Genomic DNA, 12,837 nt, shown 5'->3' with positions numbered 1-12,837 from the left:
GTCAGAGAGAGAGAGCGTGCGCGAGGGAGCGCGTACAAGCGGGCAGAGTGGCAGGGAGAGGCAGAGAGAGAAGCAGGCTCCCTGCTGGGCAAGGAGCCCCATGTGGGACTTGATCCCAGGACCCCGGGATCACGACCTGAGCTGAAGGCAGCGGCTTAACCCGCTAAGCCACCCAGGCACCCCAAGAAAATGTTTTTTAAAAGCAGCAAAAAAAACCACAACCCAAACCCCACTTACTTTAAGATCTGCTCCGGAACTGGTTTGTCCTTGTAGCTGGGTGGCAGGCTCATCACTGGCTTCACAGTAAAACACTGCATGTCTGAGAAACTCGTTAAGGACAAGGGGCCGGGCCATGAAGGTGTCCTAGGCAGAAAGCACCACCCGTTCCTCCTGCTTTGAGGATGGAAATGATACCTGCCTGAATCACTCCTTTTCCCCGAATGCCAGCACTGCACTGCATTCCCTGCATTCCCTAATGTATTATGAAAATGCCTGATTAAGTTATAATCCTAGGACATTTTTTGGTCAGACCCCTGGCAAGCAACCCTGCCACAAGGAAACTATCAGGGGAAGAGGGATTCGAAACAATTTTAAGTCATTTCTTTTGGACAAGGACGCCTGTGAAACAGCTCGACTGCGGGGCCCGTGCAGTAGGAACGTCTGGTCTCTGTGGCCATCACTTGTCCATAGAGGGCCACAGCTGGGCACAGAACGAGGTTCTTAACATATTCCCACCAGTAATAAACACAACAACCAACAGGCGGACGTTATGACTCTCCTTCTACAGAGGAAGACTCTGAGGTTCTGAGAAAACCCAGAGCACACAACCGTCCATGGTGAAGTCAGGCTTCTAATCCAGCTCAAGGGAAGAACTGTCTCAATAATTTTAATAATGACTTTTTTTTGTCCTTGCCAGTGCAGATATACTGTTTCAAAATCTAGAGCATTTAAAGTTAAGGTGAAGGCCCTCGGTGGGGACAAAACAGCGACTGCCAGCATCTCAGGGTGGTGTGCGGCCCTGGGCACCAGAACCACATGGATGCTCACAGGACACACGGTAAGAACTCCCAACGGCTGAATGAGAGTCTCTCCGTGGTGAGTCTCACGTATAACAAAATCTGAGGACCACCGGGCTGTGCGTTACCTGGTCTAGCTGACAGAGCACTTTCACAGAAATGACCTCCTTTCGACTTTGAGCCTCCCAGAAGCGCCACTGGGTATTTGGGGAAAAAAGACTCACATCTCATGGATGAGAAACCAAGGGCCTGGAGGAGGGAAGCTGTTTGGGAAAGGCCAAGAGGGCAGGCAGAAAGGACTGAGGGCCCAGCGACAGGAAATCCTAAATCTAGTTCTTGAAGACCTCGTCATTCCCGCACCACGAAGCCACCTCCATTGTCTTCTGAACCCACATAACCCAAACAAGGATTTATCCTGGAAGACCATTCCTTCCCAAGCATCTGCTATGTATTAACAGGCTGCTCTTCTCTTAAAGGTGTGCCTGTCTACAGGTCTGTTGTTATTATTGTCAATCTTTCTATAGTTACTTACCAACCTATATGTATAATAATGGCCAATATATATTGAATTTTTATTATGTACCAGGCACTGTTCCTAATATTTGACAAATGTTTACTCAATCGTTACAAGAACTCTGTGAGAAAGGATGATCCTTTTATAGTTGGGAAAACTGAGGTACAGAGAAATTAAGGAACTTGCTCAAAGGGACAAAGTAAGTGACAGAGCTGAGACTCGAACCCAGGCACCTTGGCTCCAGAGCCTGCTCTCTTATCTACCCTGTCACACCAGCTCTGCCTTATCTACATCTCTTTGAAAGTGTTCAGTGTTGGAGTATCTTTATTTTAGCACAAAACACATGAAAAAGTTTTAAAGATAATTTTGTTATAGAGCTCTTAGTGTTTGTTCTTTTTTTCTAAGAAAGCATGTAATTAATTTTTCAGTAAGTCATTCAATGTTATTCAGTAAGTCACTGAATGTTACAAAAAAAAAGCTATACATCTTTCTCCAGAATCCAGAATTCTGAATAGTCCTTCCCAAGCTCCCCATATGGCTATAAAACATCCTTTCATATTCAAGATTTGCTTATTATCTCTCTCCTTTACTTCATAACCATAAGCTAAGGACATGAGGGTCCCACAGAATGGGAAACTGAGTCAGAAGGTTACGAGAGTGGTCAGAGGGCAGGGCATATCCGCGTGCAGAGACTAGACTGAACCCTCAGCTTCTGTGGCTGGGCCGGGCCATTGTCTCTCCGAGATGAGGATACACTGCTTTGGGGATGACTTGATGTCCTCTCCCGGGGGCGTGGTGCTGGTCATCTTCTCGGCATTGGGGAACTGGGTCAGCAACCTCAGGCTGAAGTCTTCTCGCCTCTCGTACTCCTTCCCCCGGTAGATGAAGATCTTGTTCTGTAGGTCCAAGACAGCAAGGGGACTGATTACACATGAAGAGTGAAGGGGCAACTGGGGATCCTGGTGCTGAGGAAGCTACAGCCCTCCCTGGCCAAAGGGCATTCTGCTAGAAATTCTCACTGAACACCTACTATGCGCCCAGCAGCAACCATTGTACTGGGCAAGAGCTCATGGTTTCTTGGGGGAGATAAGTCATTGGCATGAGGCTGCCACCGCAGTGCTTCTCAGAGCGTGGCCCCATGAGAACCACTGGTCTGTAAATGGTCTGCACCAACCCACAGGGAGATGAGCTTGTGCCCTAATGTAGACCCACGACGTCACCAGGCACAACGCTGAATTTAGTTGATTTTTTTTGTAGCTAGACAAGCCCTCGTCTTATGATGATCTGGTTGTGGACTGGCACTTGGACTACGGCTGACTTGGAGAACAGCAAAGTTAGGAAGAGACTCCACACAACAACTCTCCATTAACAGGGAACAGGAGTAATTTAGAGCAGTTCCTCGGCAATCCTGAAAATCACTGTGGACAGCAATGTCAAAGGCTCACAGAACACAACTGCTCCGAATCCTATTCTCTCCCTTCTAATCTACATTCTTTTTCTGTTTAATAAAATTAATGAAATTGGATTTTTAAGAAAGAAATTTCCTAGGCTCCAGGCATGGGAGTAATTTGACTCATAGTACCGCTGCCCATGCAAATTCAAACGTAGCCATGTTTCAAAGGTTCCTGCTCATCTGATGATTGCTCAGATGAGTACTCAGCATTGGCAGCCCATACAGGATCCACTTTTTTTTTTTTTTAAAGATTTTTTATTTATTTATTTGTCAGAGAGAGTGAGCACAGGCAGACAGAGAGGCAGGCAGAGGCAGAGGGAGAAGCAGGCTCCCTGCCGAGCAAGGAGCCCGATGTGGGACTCGATCCCAGGACGCTGGGATCATGACCTGAGCCGAAGGCAGCCGCTTAACCAACTGAGCCACCCAGGCGTCCCCAGGATCCACTTTTTAACAAAACCTTGGGCCCATGTTGTCCTGGAAATTTTTTTTTTTAAATCACCTGTCCATTCCTCTAGCAAATATGTATTGGACAAACAGGAGATAATGCTAAGACACTAGGGATATAACGATGAAACTGCTCTCACAAAACTCACCTTCTGGTGCGCAGAAACAGAAAACAAGAAAGTATGATAGTTTATGTAAGTAACAGGAAGGCAACAGACCTTCTAGGATAAACACCGATGGCAAGAAAAACTGCCAGGTCTTCTGGAATAGATGATGAGATTTTTCCAAGCTGGGAAAGATGAGTATCTTTATGCATTTCCATCATTCGGGCAAAGCTGTGGCCGGTAAGGAAGCAGAGGGTAGGGCAGCACTAATCGTAGGATGTGGACCAACGGGAACGGAAGCAGACAAGCACAAGGTCTGCACAGACTAGCGCAGACTGAAAGGGGCTTCCAGGAAATCGTGGCATTGACTGCGCCCAGATGAATGGACACGGTAAGGAGAGGAAAAGAGACGCGGAGGACAACCAGCAGGAAGAGTGAACGGAAGGACAGGACCACAGGGCAGAAAGTACGGAACTCAAGTCGAAGAAGATAAGCTAGGATGAGCCCGAACACTGAAAGGCAGGCACCAGTTCCCAAAGCCCGGGGAATCCACTGGAGGTTCTGGAAGGAGGGAGTGACATGACAGAACCACGAGTGTAGACAACCTCAGCGCAAAGTGGGGTGTGTGTCCAACCGTAGGAATCCCAGGCAGGATTGAACGGGAGGAGGAGAAGCTTCTGGTGTCTGACCCAGAGGGTCAGGTGGAGGGCAAAGAAGATGGGGGAGAATCACCAAGGATTCTGAGCTTGCTGGCCCAGAGCAGGAGGAGCAGCGGTGCCACTGACAGAAACGGGGAGGGAGGGAGGCCTGGCTGGGGCAGGGAGGGAAGAGGACCACACGAGTCTGGATATTCTGAGTCTGGGGAAATGGCCCATAACACAGAAGGGCACGGAGGTTACACCATGCAGAGGCTTTTATATTTTCCAGCACACAGTGACAATACCTAACATCCACACACCACTTTACAGTTTACAAAGTGCTCCTCCATGCTATTTATTTAATTCCGAAGCAGCCCTGGGACGTGGGCGGTATTTCTCTAACTCACACATCAGACAACTCGGAGGTTACATAATTCGGTCAAAATCCTAGTCAAAAAAAAAAAAAAAAAAAAACAACCCAACAAAACAAAACAAAACAAAAACCCAGCTGATGATGGAGACCCCCCCTTTTCAACTTGAAAGTCTAACCTTTGCTCAAACCAGCCAGCTCTACAGAGACTTCCTTTTTTGTGTGGGGGGAAAAAAAAACAGATTTTATTTGTTTTCTAGATCTTAAAATCGGTATCACGTTATAGAAAATTTTGAGAAGGAAAAATAACATGGTCCTTCTCACTATTACAACACCTGTTTTTATTTTTGTGAAACTTTTGCAGTCTTTTCCTTGGGATATTTGCTTTCCAACCGGCTCAGGCTGGAAATAAAACAAGCAACTAAATACATCAATCCACACCTCTCCCCAGCCTGACCCACAGCAGCAGACCCATGGAGGCCACGGTTCTCTTTCCCTTTTTCATTCCACCTGGGAAAAGCCATTTTACAAAGGAGTTGCCAGAATGCCCGAGGCTGGGGTGTGGGGTGAAGAGGCCGGCCACGCAGGAAGTGGCTCCCCTCCCCGGCCTCCCACAGTGAGGACACGGGCCTCCAGCTGCTAACACATGAGGCCCATCTGGAAAAGAGATGAAGACTGTCCCTCCTTCAGACTGCACGGCTTAATGGCTTGGAGGACCACCCTGAGGTTTCTTACCCGGAGGAAAGAAGGAAAGCCCTGTCCGTAGTATCCAACGGCAAAGTATTCAGGCTGAGGCCTCATTGCTTTAATGATGTTCTCATAAAACGAGGCTCTTTTTTTCTGGAAAACAAAACAAGACATTCCACAGGGAAGTTACAAGGGCACCATTGAGGGGTGGGGAAGATCAGACTATTTGCTTTGTTGTTTCCCATGAGCCAAAAGGCAAATGAACAGTCTTTGGAAAATATCCTGTGGGCCAAGAAGCTATCCCTTTCTTGGATGGAAGGGTTTGGACCTGGGTCTGTGAATGAGCCTTGGACGGTCTGGCCATCTCCAGAGTTGCCTGCGGGAAGACACACGCAGTGTGCGTTCCTCTGTAAAGGGAGGCAGTGTTTAGCTCTCACCAGTTTTCTGAAGAGGGTTCAGAACCCCTGAAAGGTTAAAAAGCCTCTTCTGAGATGCGCAGAGGGTGGCTGCACTTAAACAGAGACACAGGAGAAAAGAAGATAAAGAACTTTCGGGTTCACACAGGTGGTTTCGATTAAAGTCCTTGGTTCAGCTACGAGTGCCCAGAAGGTGGTGGTGACGTTCTGTTTTTCAGTGTCTGGTCTCAGCGCTATCATTAATCCTTCCCTTGGGAACAGGTTTCCTGGCCAGGGCTGAGAGTAAGCCTTAAAGAGAGCAAAATAGGTAGCCAGACCTTCGGGGCACATCCCTAGGCCACTCTCCCAATGGTCCCCTGACCATTTACTTACTTCAGTATTTACTTACTTTAGGTGAAGGTTTCTAGCACGTTTTCTTAGCAGGGTTAACGTGGCGTACCACTAACCACTCCATTTAGTTAAGGAAATTAAGAAGCGATTTTCTGTGTGTGATGATAGCAGGAGCTGGTACAACACACCGGCAAGCTGTTTTCAAAGTGATCTTGACAACTATCCCCTCAAAGAAGCTACACTTGACCCTTGAACAACATGTGTTTAAAATGGATGAATCCACTTACATGCAGATATTTTTGGTAAATACAGTATAGTATGGGAATTCTCTTCCTTTCAATTTCTTAACATTTTTCTCCAGCTTACTTTATTATAAGAAGAGTATATAATACATATACAAAATATGTGTTGATCAACTGTTTATGTTATCAGTAAGGCTTCTAGTCAGCAATAGTCAACAATAGGCTATTAGTAGTTAAGTTTTGGGGGGTCAAAAGTTATATGCAGATTTTCAACTGTGTTGGGGGCTGGCTCCCCTAAGCTCCCCTCCTTGCATTGTGCAAAGGTCAACTGTATTATTACATAACAACGGGTGACTTGACCTTTTGTGATTCCACTACTAAAAATTATCAAATGTAATGTGTGTTGGCCTACCACTGGACATTCAGAGTGTTATTTTTGCTTTGCTGTTTTGTTTTTAAATAGCTGGTCTGTGCCAGTGGCCGGGCACAGCACAGAAGTTCATGGAACTGTAATGTGTGTAAGCACCCCAGCGACATTTTGGGAGAAGGAGGGAGGCAAAATTTGAGACTCAAGATCCAGCAGAAGCATTTAACAACATATCAAGATGTGCATAACAAAACACACACACGCACACACACACACACACACAAACAAAAAATAAAAAGAAGGCTCCAAGATTGGCAGTTCATTCATTTGGCAGGACCCTGAGGATGGGGACCACAGAACGAGTGATTCTGATGAACAGAAGATGTCAGAAGATATCTGAACTATGGACAGTGTTCACAGAAGGCAGAGTAACCAAGAGGGTGAGGAGGAGATTGGTCAGGAATATGGAGGGTCTCCACTCTAGGGAAGCAGAATGCACAGGGAAGAGAGAGAGGTCTGGAGGCAAGGATCCTGGGCCCTTTATCAGAGATAATTTAGAGGAATAATGATAACACCTTTAGGACCTCATCTTTTTTTCATTTTTCTTTCAAGCAAGGTTTGCTTTCCCACTGTAAAGAACATGGTTTATCTTGACTATCTCAAACATAGAAAAACATTTTCACGAACACAAATTTGGCACCCCTGTCAGACCCTTGCCCTATGCTGACCCAGACTCACCAGCAGGTTGCCAAGGCCCTCGTAGTCAAATACTTTGCTCTCATAGGTCTCAGCCAGCTCTTTGCTCAGTTTGATGGCCTTCTCCCACATCTTGGAAAAAACAAAAGTAGGGTTACAAGCGGAGAACAAAGCAGTCACTGATCTGTCTGCGAAAGCCATGGGAGAGTGGCTGACAATGACTAAGGAGTCAGGTGGGTTGAGTTTCTGCAAGTATTCCCACCACGCTTCACCTCTTGGACCAACTAAACCTTTTCTTCTAACACGATAATGCTACTCTATCTTGGCTGCTTTGCCAGGGGGCATGTTCTAGAATTCTGTTTGTAAGAACATGAAGAACACCATGTGTTCCAAAGAAAGCGATACTGCACTGAAAGGGCAAAGCACTAAGACCATTGAGAGCTGAGAGGAACCCGTTCCAAAGTCTGGGTTTTGAGAGCTTGTGAATCTCGTTGGAGGGGAAAGGAAATTAGTGTGGGCCTTAGTTCTGGTTCTGGAGTGTGTGTGCGTTTGTGTGTGTGTGTGTGTGTGTGTGTGTGTGTGTGTGTGTGTGTGTGTGTACACGCTTTGAATTAGGTAGTTTGGGAGAAAGGCTAACCATGCTGTTGTGTGGAATTTGGGAAACTGTTTCTCCGGTTTCGAGCACTGATTTCCTATCTCCAACCAAACCATCTACTTAGTCAAAGAGTTTTAAGAAAAATGCCTTTTTGTTAGGGCACTTGATACCCTAAGAAACACTGACGTTTCTTGTATTGATGAACACTGTAAGTTCACTAATGACCGTGTAAGACACAGCTTACTGGAGATATATGGTATTTGAGGCTAGCATTCCACACTGAACCCTCTGTTCCTTTTGATATTTCATAAAATGTCTCTTAGGTGGACACTCGTAATAACACAGCATCTGATAATTTCCTACTTGATTCTTATTAACAGGTACTGTGCTCCACTGTTTCTGGCTGCTGAAGGAATATAGGCGCAGTTCACGTACAGTTGTAAAAAAGGTTTAAAAATTAAATCTTTTAAAATCATCATTTGCCAAATTTACCCCCTCTGAAATTTCAGGGCTGGGATCCCTGGAAAAGGCTCTGAAATGTGCCATATGGAAACCGTTTCAGATCAGCTGGGCCTGGAGCAGGAAGCCCGTCAACAGTATCCAAGAAGTCAAGCTCTCTCCTCATTTCACCAAATACTAAGTTATGTCAGAAACAGGGAGACAGCCTGGCACAGAGTTTCTCAAAGTGTGTGGTCCCTGGTCTCTGGGAGTCCCCAAAATCCTCTCACAGAGTCCCTATGGTCACAATTACATTCTTAGTAATAATAATACTATTTGCCCTTCTCAGTCCTCATTCTCTCATGCAGTGGGGTTTCCCACCACTACTGAATGGGTAATACCACAGGAGACAGAATGCAGAAAGCAGATATGCGGATTCTGCTGTTTCCTACCAAGCCAGATGCTGGAAAGATTATCAAACATGTCAAACAATGCCACTCATATCACTAATTTTTTGGAAAATATAGTAATTTTCAATAAATATGATTTATATTTATAGTAAAAAGTTCCTTCAGAGAACAATAAATTTTTTTTTAAAGATTTTATTTATTTGCCAGAGAGAGAGAGAGAGAGAGTGTACACACAAGCAGGCAGAGAGACAGGCAGAGGCAGTGAGAGAAGCAGGCTCCCCGAAGCGGGACCCAATCCCAGGACCCCGGAATCACGACCTACGCCGAAGGCAGCGGCTCAACGCACTGAGCCACCCAGGCATCCCAATATTTTAAGATTTTCTGTTTTAGGGGTGCCTGGGTGGCTCAGCGGGTTAAGCCACTGCCTTCGGCTCAGGTCATGATCTCAGGGCCCTAGAATCGAGTCCCACATCGGGCTCTCTGCTCGGGGGGAGCCTGCGTCCCTCTCTCTCTGCCTGCCTCTCTGCCTACTTGTGATCTCTTTCTGTCAAATAAATAAATAAAATCTTAAAAAAAAAAAAAGATTTTCTGTTTTAATTTCTAAGGATACTTGTATCAGTAGATACAATCCATGTGGGAAAAAAATGCTCTTTGGGACAGAGACCAAAGACTTTGAGCAAATATACTTGGTCTCTGGGCCTCAAGTTTTTATCTGTAAAAAAGATATAATACCTACCCAATAGGGTTTTAGGGAGAATTAAATTAGAAAAAAAGCCTGGAAATCACTCAAAACAGTAACTAGCACTAAATAGATGGTAGCTACTTTATCATGATAAGTATCTTCCTGATTTTATTTATTTATTTAATATATATACATATATATATATATATTTCTTTTCTTTTTAAAAGATTTTTATTTATTTGACAGAGAGAGAGAGAGAGAGACCACAAGTAGGTTGAGAGGCAGGCAGAGAGAGAGGAGGAAGCAGACTCCCTGCTGAGCAGAGAGCTGGATGTGGGGCTTGATCCCAGGACCCTGAGAACATGACCTGAGCTGAAGGTAGAGGCTTAACCCACTGAGCCACCCAGGCGCCTCACTGCCTGATTTTTCTTAAATTAATTTTTCTGTTTCATTTTTTTAAAAATTCCAATTAGTTAACATATAGCATAGTATTAGTTTCAGGAGTAGAATTCAGTGATTTGTTACTAACATAAAACACCCAGTGCTCATCAGAACAAGTGCTCTCCATAACGCCCATCACCATCTAGCCCATCCCTCCACCCATCACCCCTCCAGTAACCCTCAGTTTGTTCTCTATAGTTAAGAGTCTGTTTCATGATTTGTCTCTTTCTTTTTATCTTCTCCCATGTTCCTCTATTTTCTTAAATTCCACATATGAGTGAAAGTATATAGTATTTGTCTTTCTCTGACTTATTTCACTTGGCATTATACTCTCTAGCTCCACCCATGTCATTGCAAATGGCAAGATTTCATTCTTTTTGATGGCCAAGTAATATTCCATTGTATGCGTGCGTGCGTGTGTGTATACACACACCCCATATCTTCTTTATTCATTCATTGGTGATTGGACATTTGGGCTATTGATAATGCTGCTGTAAACATTGGGGTGCATGTGTCCCTTCAAATCAGTACTTTTGTATTCTTTGGGTAAATACCTAGTAGGAAATCGCTGGGTCATAGTGCAGTTCTATTTTTAACTTTTTGAGGAACCTCCATACTGTTCTCCAGAGTGGTTACACCAGTTTGCATTCCCACCAACAGGGCACAAGGGTTCCCCTTTCTCTGCATCCTCTCCAACATCTGTTGTTTCCTATGTTGTTAATCCTAGCCATTCTGACAGGTGTGAGGTGATACCTCACTGTGGTTTTGATTTGCATTTTCCTGATGATGAATGACGTTGAGCATCTTTTCATGTGCCTGTTAGCCATCTGGATGTCTTCTTTGGAAAAACGTCTATTCATTTCTTCTGCTCATTTCTTAATGAGATTATTTGTTTTCTGGGTGTTGAGCTTCATAAGTTCTTTACAGATTTTGGATACTAACCCTGCACTGGCTATGTCATTTGCAAACATCCTTTCCCATTCCAAAGGTTGTTTTGGCTTATTTACTTATTTAACAAACAGGTTCACTGCTAAATTAGGAATAGTGGCTGGAAGGGGCAGTCCATAAGAACTCTCCAGACCTTTGAAAAGAGTCAAATCTAGGATCTGTTTTGTTTGGATAGTGCATGTTTTTTTTCTTCCTCCCCTGACACCTTCCGTATTTTTTTCCTATTTTAAAAGTCTTTCAGTTGGCCATGCTGACCAGCTGACCAGCGACTCCACAACTTCCTGCCTAGTTCACATGTTTATCTTTTTTCAGAGCCCCTGCGGCAATTAATTAGGCCCCTTGTTACCTATGGTGTTAGGCAAGTCGTGGCCTGGGTGTGGGGTGTGCACCCAGGGGCTGGCCGACAATCTCTAGAGAATGCACTGAAAATCATGGTGCTAGCTCCTGGCACTCAGCAGTATTCAAAAGGTAAAATTATGGTTATGGAGAGTGGGGCTCTGGGCTGCCCATTATTTTCTCCATAACTGATCTTTATTGACTTTGTTAGCCTAATTTATCTATTCATTTGCTCTCCCACTAAAAATAACAAAATTCAAAGAAACACATGGGAATAATAAAGAGTAAGTCATGAGTCATTGTTTTAAAATAAAGGATTTGTGTGGTCTTTATCCTGAGTCTCTGTGAGGGAGCTTCTAAGTCCCTGGAATTTCTCCAGTGACGGGAGTGTCTTTGTTGTTTCTGGTGGCCCCCTCAGACCACACCTGAATTTATACTAGTGAGGAACTCATGGTGGGCCTCTAGATGGTCTCAGAACGGGGCTGGCCTTGCCAAACTGCAGCCCACGGGATCAGAAGATCAGGGCCCTGATCTACATGGAATCAGCCAGACCTCCAGGGAGGAGAGGGCTACTGGAGACAGAGTTCACTCACACGGCCAAAGGTTTAACCAACGAAGGCTTCAAATGAAACCCCAACAAGAACTATGCACAGAGGCCCAGGTGAAATTCTCAACGTCTATTTGCTAGGAGGCCGATGTGCCCCGAATCCACTCACAGGAGAGGACACAGGAGTTCTGCATATGGAATGCTCCTAGACCTTGCCCTACGTTTTTCTTCAATTGGCTGGTCCTGATTTGCGTCCTTTAAGACAAAACTGTAATTGTAAGCATAGCACTTTACCAAGCTTTGTTAGCTGTTCCAGCATATTATCAAATCTGAGGGGTTCACAGGACACCCTCCCCCAATTTACTGTCAGTTGCTGATCCATGGGGTAGCCCAGAAACCCCCGAACTGTGGCTGGTGTCTCAAGTGAGGGTTGTCTGACTGGGGACTGTTTCCTTAACCTGAGGGAACTGGGCTAACGGTGGGTAGTTAGCATCAGAACTGCCCTGCAACACAGCAGCCGATTTCTTGCCGATTTCTTCCTTTCCCTAATACAAAAACAGACAGCCCAATACTCACTTTGCCCTTGTCAAAGTATGATATGATTTCTTGATACAGCTTCTCTTTAAGCTCTTGCTGGGTATAAACATAATAACTGTCCCTCTGAAGCAAATGGGGTACACAGGGCTTATCCGACCACTGAAAAACAAACAAAAGGAACAAAAGAGATGAACATGTCTTAACATGTGGGTTAAGTAAATCGATTAACCAAAGGAGATCCATGTAACAAATATTCAGCCTATAAAAGTCATAGACATATTTGTATATATTTTTGATTCAGCCGTATTGTTCAGATTATTTATTAAACACAAAAATTGCCCCACCCCCAAAATAAGACATATGTCAGTTTCAAAACAAGTAACGCCAAATGGGCCACCACGTGAGGCACTGCTGCGAACAGTAGCGAAGGGGGCGGAGGGCCGCCCAACACACCTGCTGGTCACTGAAGGTACCGCTCAGACATTGGGATGAAAGAAAAAAATCAGAAGTATGAAAATGGGAAGGAAGGGGTAAAACTATGACCGTGTGCAAAGACTGTATTCTTCATAATCCATTTCTTCACAAAGCATGCCAACTGAACAACTATCACAGATAATGTGAGAATT

General features: G+C 44.8%; 1 protein-coding gene across 1 annotated transcript in view; it reads right to left on the bottom strand.

Annotated features, from left to right (window-relative positions):
- The window catches only part of DOCK5 (dedicator of cytokinesis 5), a 210,628-nt gene that overhangs the window by 21,831 nt on the left and 175,960 nt on the right, over nucleotides 1-12,837 (bottom strand). Inside the window, exons 38-42 of the mRNA XM_080797224.1 lie at nucleotides 12,251-12,370; nucleotides 7,320-7,409; nucleotides 5,275-5,379; nucleotides 2,285-2,426; nucleotides 238-319 (exon numbers count right to left, since the gene is read on the bottom strand). Coding sequence (XP_080653350.1) covers nucleotides 238-319; nucleotides 2,285-2,426; nucleotides 5,275-5,379; nucleotides 7,320-7,409; nucleotides 12,251-12,370 — 539 coding nt within the window. The remainder of the gene's footprint in view (nucleotides 1-237; nucleotides 320-2,284; nucleotides 2,427-5,274; nucleotides 5,380-7,319; nucleotides 7,410-12,250; nucleotides 12,371-12,837) is intronic.

The sequence above is a fragment of the Martes martes genome (assembly GCF_963455335.1).
Source record: "Martes martes genome assembly, chromosome: 2".
Classification (NCBI taxonomy): Eukaryota; Metazoa; Chordata; class Mammalia; order Carnivora; family Mustelidae; genus Martes; species Martes martes.
Note: the sequence above shows the minus strand (reverse complement) of the source record. Positions and strands in the feature narration are given on the sequence as shown.